At 45.3% G+C, this 8,365-nt stretch overlaps 1 protein-coding gene across 1 annotated transcript in view; it reads left to right on the forward strand.

The window, feature by feature from the left end:
* Positions 1–8,365, forward strand: part of MAN1A2 (mannosidase alpha class 1A member 2) — a 176,739-nt gene that overhangs the window by 58,286 nt on the left and 110,088 nt on the right. Inside the window, exon 3 of the mRNA XM_019543856.1 lies at positions 4,298–4,394. Coding sequence (XP_019399401.1) covers positions 4,298–4,394 — 97 coding nt within the window. The remainder of the gene's footprint in view (positions 1–4,297; positions 4,395–8,365) is intronic.

Genomic DNA, 8,365 nt, shown 5'->3' on the forward strand with positions numbered 1-8,365 from the left:
GCGCGTTCTGCCCCTGAGCCTGCATGCAAATGAACACACACATGCACGCACACCCCTCCTTCCTGTACTGGCACGGTCCTGTGCTCCATGGTTTAGTAATGCAGCTGGGAGCTATGTGATGCTGAGGCAGGAAAGCAGGGAACTGGCTGGAGTGGGGTGGGGCTGAGTTGCCAAAGCCTGCTGAGGGCTCCTTCTGGGTCCTACTGCCCCTGGCTCCTGTCAGCTTTGACAGGCAGCTAGGAGCGAGTAAACATTAATTTGGTAAATTTTTTAGGTGGCCCGTGATCCTGGCCACCCTTGTGCTAGGGGCTTGTTTAGGATCCTGGCCACCCTTGTGCTAGGGCTTTTTCTGACCCACCCTAAATGATCCTTAGCCTGTCTTTCTGTCTTTCTTTCCTGTATTGCAAAATCCTAGGTGTTTTTTTCCTCTCTCCACTTTCCGTCTCCCCTGCCTCCTGGTCCCAAACATTGCTTACCGTGCTGACCTTTAATTTTGGCTCATGCAATGCCAATGGATGTAGAGATCCTTGGAAAGGAGCATTTTTTTGGCCCTGACCAAGAAGTATCTAGATTTCACTTGCTTCCAAGAAACAGCACACCAGTATGAGATGGTAAACCTTGCTGAAGGTGAGCCCAGAAGCACTTTCCATGGCTTGTATTGACTGCCTGTACGTTGTCAAGCATCACTTGTCTCTGCTTCACAGAATCTCTATCACTTCATGAGGGCTTTCAGGCCACTATTTGGTTTCTTGCAAGCTTGGCTTCCCAAGCCCAACTTGCACCTGAGTGCCATACTAGTGTCTGAATGTCCGTCTCCTACAAGACACCTGCTTCCAAGACTGGTTGACCTGCTTGTAGATGACCCAGGCAGCCATGATATGCAATTTCCATTCTTGGAAGCAGTGTTCAGATATGGGGAAAGTACAAATTGGTGTAGTCTGCTAGTGGTACAAGTAACAAGGCTGCCCTGAGAGAGATTGTGGAGCTAAAGCAGTTCTGACAGATACTAGCAGTGACCAGGAGCTTTAAGAGCCTCTAGTTTCAGAAGAAATGCCTGGGGAAGCTAATAAAAGGTGTGGTCAGGGTACTTGAACTCTTGCAAGAACTCTTGGAAGCTGATGCCCCAAACAATTACTTTGCCCCAGAGAAGAGAGATGCTGAACAGATGGTCATTGTTCACCGGAGAACCTAATTGGGCCAGATGTTCATGGACCCCACCAATATCCAAGAGCATGTCATCAGTTTCTATGCAGAACTGTGCACAGTCAAGCCTCTTTGCCCTGAAGCAACAGCTGCAGGAGTGCCTCCCCCCTGCCCCCGCCCAACTGTCTACATTGGAGGCAGGAGGGCTTGAGCAGGAGCTGTCTTTGACAGAGCTGACCACCAGTGTTGAGGGCCTTATCACAAGGAAGGCTTCAGGCTTCAACAAGTTCCCACTGAGCTCTGCAAGACTTTCTACCCTTTCTTTGGCTGAAATCTCCTTTCCTTCTTGCAAGAGAGCTTCAAGGATGTTGTCAGTTGCCAGCGAGTGGAAAAGGGGAGCTTGGTGTCATTAAGTGACCAGTGTCACTCCTGAATGCTGATTTTTTATTATAGCATCTTGGCTAAGGCCCTTTCCCACCTTCTCAGAATCATCATGGCCTCAGTCATGAACCTCAAGCACTTGCTGCATGCCAGGTTGCAGCATTCAAGGCAGTCTTTTCCTGTTATGTGACCTGCTGTCAGCCATGGAGCACTTTGGCCTGACCATCAGCCTTGTCTCACTGGATCAGGAAAAAGCTTTTGACTGGGTCCATCATGACTGTGTTCTAGACTTTAGAGAATGTTGGCTTTGGGTCCGTTTTCACCTCTGCTGTCTGGTTCCTGTTCTGGGACATCTTAAGCCTCCTGCAAATGAATGGAGTACTCTATGCCCTGTTCCCTGTGAGCAGAGGCATCTGGCAGTTCTGTCCCCTTTCTGAAATGCTCAGTGCTCTCGCTATTAAGTCATTGCCCCTTGCACTGGGCTGCTGCTTCACAGGCCTGCTCTTCCCATCAGCATAGATGTTTAGGTGATAGCGTGTGCTGATGACGTGACTGTCTTTGTGAGCAGTGAGAATGGTGTCTAGGTCCTGATACTGTCAGTGTGCATTCGAGCGTGCCGCCTCAGCCTTTATTAACTGTGTCAAAAGCAACACGCTTCTGTTGGGCTCCTAGGTCAGTACACATGCCCCAGGCCTCCCAGGGAGGTGGTGGTGGTGGCGGGGAGGGGGGCGGGGGGATGTCCTGGTTCCATGATAGTGGTGGAAACTCTCTTCCATGCCTTCTAAACTGCCTCTAGCTGCAGCAACTGTTTGGACTTATCTGAGACTGTGTATACAGGCAGTCCTTGGACTTGCAACACACTTGCTTCCTGAAAACCGGGTCTTAAGTTGAAATGTTGTAACTCAGAACCAATCTTCCCATAAGAAACGATGTTATAAATGGGGGGTTGGTCCTGAACCAAGGCCCGATACCCTATTTTTACCAAACATACCCCAGAATTTTGTACTTGATCAATTATTAGATGAGTAATATAACTACATTAATGTATTTATATTATAAATAGCAATCATATTGATTTTGAAATGTTGTAAGTCAAAGACTGCCTGTATTCTTCTCTCTCTCTCATACCAAAGAGCCAAGAAAAACATGCTCTGTCTGGCCAGTTTCCTGCTGGGTCAGACCAGGATGGCAACTCTGAAAAGGCACAGAAGTTAGCTTGCAAGGGCTGGCTCTGATAACACCCTCCCACTTTTCTGCTTCTTGGTCTGGGTGTGTCATATTTGCATTTGGATACTTCCTCTTGCAATAAAATGTGGACCAGTTTGTGTTGTGCTTGGCTATTGAGAGGGCACTCTGGAAGGTGGAAGATGGATTGCTAGTCCTACATGTATAACCCATAGAGGGAATGCATGAGGGTTCCTGACAATGCTCAGCTGCTGGGAGGGCCATGTATATTTGCACTTTGACCATCTGTTTTTATAATATGTATAATAAAGTTTTAAAACAAGTCTCTAACTGCTCATCAGTCCCATCTCTTCCCCTTCCCCATGCTTGGCTAACTTCCTTCTGGGTCAAGCTAAGATGGTGATGCTGAAGAGCCACTGGAACCAGGTCACTGGCTCCGGCTCCGGCTCCCACTGCCTCTGTGGGCTTCTAGTTCGGTTGCATCTGGTCTTTGAGTTGGAGCACTTTGTCCTAAGTCAAAAGGGGCCAAGTTTGCATCCTACTGGGCCTTTTAGAAGGGCACTGTGTATGGTGCCGGTGGGCCGCCTGGTCCTTAAAATGTAATCACAGGTATGCGGGAATGGTGGTGGTACAAGGGCTTTCCTCATTGTCAGTTTATTTGAATTGTCCTTTTTTGATTGTTTACTTTCATGAGTTACCCCATATGGGGTTCTGTGCTTTTAATCATTTGCTTTTAACTGGTTGTTTATAAACATCTTTTAACTTTTTTTATAATAAGGATTGTTATAACTGTCTTCTTTCCCCCTACTTCTCAGGGGCATTTTATTAACCATGTGATAGAAACAGCTGAACCTATTTTGCAGACCACAAGGCGATTGTGAGCCCATTTTCTAGTCCTTTGTCTAGTATAGTTTTTGGGTCTCAAGCTGTGAGACTTGTACTCTTTTTTTTCTCATCGGAGACCACCCTACAGCTAAGTATATCTGAGTCTAGTAAATTTCAGCCTAAATTGTACCTTTTTTAAATTTTACCTTTTCACCGCTAGCCATAGCCCTGTAATATAATACTAAATAGTTCCCCCTCATACGTTTTTGAAATTAACATCCTTTGGAGATTTTGATGTTTTCATATAGTCAAGTTAGAATTAGGCCAACATTTTTCAGAACTGACACACACAAGACATTTGTTTCTGTTTAGGCAGCAAAATCGATGGGCTACACTTAAAAAATGTTGAATATTCAACAGCTCCTATTGCAGTCAAATTGGTTTGAAGCTACCATCTGTGTTTTCAAAAATTCATGCTTAAAAGAAGCAAAATAACATGCTTTGTAAGTAACAGTATGGCAACAGACCAATTAATTACTCCCCCTAATTGGTGTATTTAGATACTCTTGAGACTTTTTGAATTAAAGAGTATTCATACTATATGGTTTGCCTACCATAACTGATGGAAATAAATGTAGAATAGCCATTGCTGTTTTAGGTTGAGGGTGAGACATGGGAATTTTCAGTTTAGAAAATCAGTTATAAATTGTGTTGGGTGAATAAACTGTATTAACTACATCGGTTTTTGTTTCCCCTTCCTCAGATGATGAAGCATGCCTGGGATAATTATAGGCAGTATGGATGGGGACATAATGAGCTCAAACCCATTGCCAGGAAAGGACATTCCACAAACATATTTGGTAGGTTATACATTCTAATTTTTTTACTGTTGTCAGCAATTTCTTCCTCCTTGTATTTAAAAAAAAAAAAAAAAAAAAAGTCTTTGAAACTCCACATCAATTTGTGGAATTCCTTCATAAATTCTACATTTATTACAAATGTTTTGAAATACTGTCACAAGAGAACTAGAAACTCAACATTTCAGTGACCATTTTACCACAGAAATTATTTAATACTTTGTTTTATGGCAAGAATGTTCACTGTTGCTTTACTTTTAAGTAATATTGCAGAATTTCATTTTATGAACAAACTGTGCATACTATTAACAATAATGTGGCAGTGATGTTTATTTACTGTGATTTTTATATTGTTTGTGAAATGTATAAATAGATAGCCTATTTCACATTGCTTCACATGTAGATTTACCCAAGGCAACTTTCATTTAGTGAGCTCAGGTATACAGTGAAGCTGTGACATTTTAGAAGTGCAGTGAAGAGCCTAAGTACTTGGATGCCAAAGCGTGTGTATTGCACCTTTTGTTGTTGTGGATGCCCAGGTTATCTGAGTGTGTCAGTCTATGCTTCAGTCCTACTTCTGATTGTAGCATAGACATAGTTTATTGCCAAGTTATGTCTAAAAGGAGATTTTTGGAAATATACAGGATTGGACATTGTAAGAGGTCAAATTTGGGAAGGGTTTTGAAAGTCTTTGGCTTGAAAGTAGTAACCATAGGAATGGGCAGAATTAGATAATCCAGGATGGAAGGAAAAAGGAAGGAAAGAGGAAGATGGGGCTAAGGACAAATCTGTGGCAACTTCACAACAAAGCAGGAAAGAGAAGTATAAGAGGATGATATGATGATGGAGGACTAGACAGTGGAGGAAGAGGATTTTAAACCCCTGGAAAATTGAGGGAAGCATACTGGCACCATGCAAGGACTGATCATCTTTGTCAAAAGACAAAAAATTGAAGGAAATGTTAAGAAGGAAAGCCAAATTATAAGGAATTTAACAGAATTGAAGGAGATATTCAAACATCTTGGAGTCTTTTATTCAAGAGAGGTCAAAAAGAGAAGTGGCAATTTGAGATAAGGTATGTGGGGTTGAGTATTTCTGGGCTAGGGAAATAGCAATGTGTTTGCGAATAGAAAGGACCAGAAAGGAAATGGGGGGGATATACAGAGGAAAGGAATTGGGGATGAGATGGAGTCAAAGCTTGAAACAAGAGAGTGAGGGAAGAAGAGAATCTAATTTTATATGCATGTAGAACAGGGGTGGGCAATTATTTTGGGTAGAGGGCCGCTTACTGAGTTTTGGCAAGCCATTGAGGGCCTTGTGACAGGCAGCTAGGGGCAGATAAATATTAATTTTCTAAATTTTTTTAGGGGTCCTGCAGGCTGGATGGAATGGCCTGGCGGGCTGCATCTAGTCCAGGGGCTGCATTTTGCCCACCCCTCATGTAGAATGCTGGGTACAATGGACGTCAACCTAACTTAGAGCTCATTTGTAGACTTATTATTGGTTGTCACCTATGTAATAAAGTCTGGGGAGGATTTCCACATTAAACTTTTGATATCATTAAAATACTTAAAGATTCATTTTTTTTAATCCCTGGGGCTCAGTACTGGTGTATACATGTTATGTACTGGATAATCTTATCAGAGAGCTTGATTTTTGTTTCCACCCAAGTGAGTAGAAACCCATCCAATGGGATGTTGGTGTAGAAACTGCTAAACGATGGAACACAGTGGGCACATCTATATGAGATGCTTAAGTGTGCAGTTGGCTAATCTAAAATAGGTTATTGTGCAGTAAATCAACTACTTGTATTTACAACTAGTAGATTTAATGCATGTTAGCTAATGCACAGTAGTGCATGTGGAGATGCTGACTGGGAGTAAATGTGTTCCTGGTCAGTCAGACCAGCAGCGGGCCAGCTTCCTGCCAGGGGCAGAGCAACGTGGTTGGGAGTCCCCCCAGCCACTGGGCAGGGACAGCTCTTCAGTAGTCCCTGGCTGGCTTTTAGATCCTTGGCTTGACCTCTGGGGCCTGGACTAGCTGATGCCTGCCCCTGGCCGCTGTGTACTGGTGTGGTGGGCATGTGCTGACTGAAGCAGCACTGTAGACCCCAGGCTTCTGTCAGCTCCCTGGCACCTGGGCAGCTGCATTCAGAGCCTTTAGCTCCCCCTGGCTACTGCAGGAGGTAAGTGATAGCTAGAAAATGGTATTTAGAGGTTTGCTTTTGAGAATTGCCTTGTAGGTAAATAGATATGCATTAGAATAATCGTCCAGGGCTATGGCAAGGGTTAATTAATTTCTAAAAGCCTGTTTTTGACAAGTCTCCTTCAAGGTACACTATGTCCAGCACAGGCAAGCAGCAAGCAGACACAGGCTGGGAAACTGAAGACATGTACCACACTGTTTCTTAACATGAGATAAGGGACTCTGCGGCACTGGCATCAGGGCACAGTCCCAAAACCGGAAATCCCAAGGTCTCTGCACTGGGGGAAACAGATCATATTAGGAAAAGACTGGTAAAGTCCAAATTAGGATATGTGCATGTGATGGGTTTGTGAAACAAAGGAATATGCCCACAGGGCAGAATGTGGACAGTATGATGACCACAGAGAGATCAATTGGTGATGCTCAAAGATGAAGAGTTATCAGAGGAAGGATTTTAGAGCAGCAAAGGGTACCTGAGAGGGGAACCAGAAACCACCATAGACAAAGGGCACACCATCAGCCCATCTCATCCACCCCATGGGCTCATCAGGCACAGGTGGGAGTGCAGTGTAGGCTGGCCTGGGTGGGAGTAGGTAGGGCTCTGCCCCATGCAGAGTGCTGCAGGGGCAGCTTTCGGTTGGATCTAATCAATTAGTAGGTGCCTGCCCACAGGCTGGATCTAATGAGTTGGCGGGTCTGTGTCGTCTGGCTCCTCCCCCCCGCCTACCCCCCAACTATAGATGCTGAATATTGGTGCACTTGGTATAAAGAGCGTCTTAGAATCTTAGATTGTGGGATGCATGGGCAGTATGCTAACCTGGTGCGACAGTTGATGGTATCTGATGCCATAAATTTTCCAGGCAGCTGGGGAAGGCCTTGTGTGCAAAAGATGTGGTCATGGGTGATATGAATTACCCTGACATCAACTGGGAAGAGCAGTTGGCCAGTTCTAGCCACTCATGAAGGTTCCTGACGTGCATACAGGACCTACACCTCGTGTAGGAGGTACTCGTCCCCACTAGAGAAAACACCATACTGGATCTGGTGTTAGCCTCTGGGGATGACCTGGTGGGGGAGGTGCTAGTACAAGGGAGGCTAGGGGACAGTGATCATGAAATGATCCAGTTTGCTATTCAGAGAAAGATGGGGAGGGTAGCTAGCACAGTGCAAATGCTTGACTTCAGGAAAGCCAACTTCGATGTGCTTAGGGCAGTAGCCAGGGAGGCACTTGGAGCCCAGGGTGTAGCTAGTATGGGGGTCCAGGAAAGGTGGTCCTTCCTCAAGGAGGCTATCCTTGGGGCACAGCAGGATGTAATTCCACTATGCAGGAAGGCGGGAAAAGGGTCCAAGGAACCTTCATGGCTGAGCGTGGATATCCAGGCTGGCCTGAGGGCAAAGAAAAAAGCATACTGGCAGTGGAAGCAGGGGGAGGGACAAAGGAGGAGTACACCTCCCTGACCTGAACTTGTGCTGAGGGAATTGGCTGGTGTCATTGCGGAGCCATTGGCATGGCTGCTCAAGGACTTCTGGTGCTCAGGCCAAGTCCCTGAGGGCTGGAAAAGGGCCAATGTGGTCCCTATTTTCAAGCAGGGGAGGAAGGAAGAGCCTGGCAACTACAGGCCAGTCAGCCTCACTTCTAGCCTGGGGAAGGTCTTTGAAAAAATTATCAAGGGCCACATTTGTGAGAGCCCTGCAGGGGAAGGGATGTTGAGGGGAAACCAACACGGGTTTGTGCCAGGCCGATCCTGCCTGACTAACCTGGTCTCTTT

Source organism: Crocodylus porosus, unplaced genomic scaffold (genome assembly GCF_001723895.1).
Source record: "Crocodylus porosus isolate Cpor-Errol unplaced genomic scaffold, CroPor_comp1, whole genome shotgun sequence".
In the NCBI taxonomy this organism is placed as follows: Eukaryota; Metazoa; Chordata; order Crocodylia; family Crocodylidae; genus Crocodylus; species Crocodylus porosus.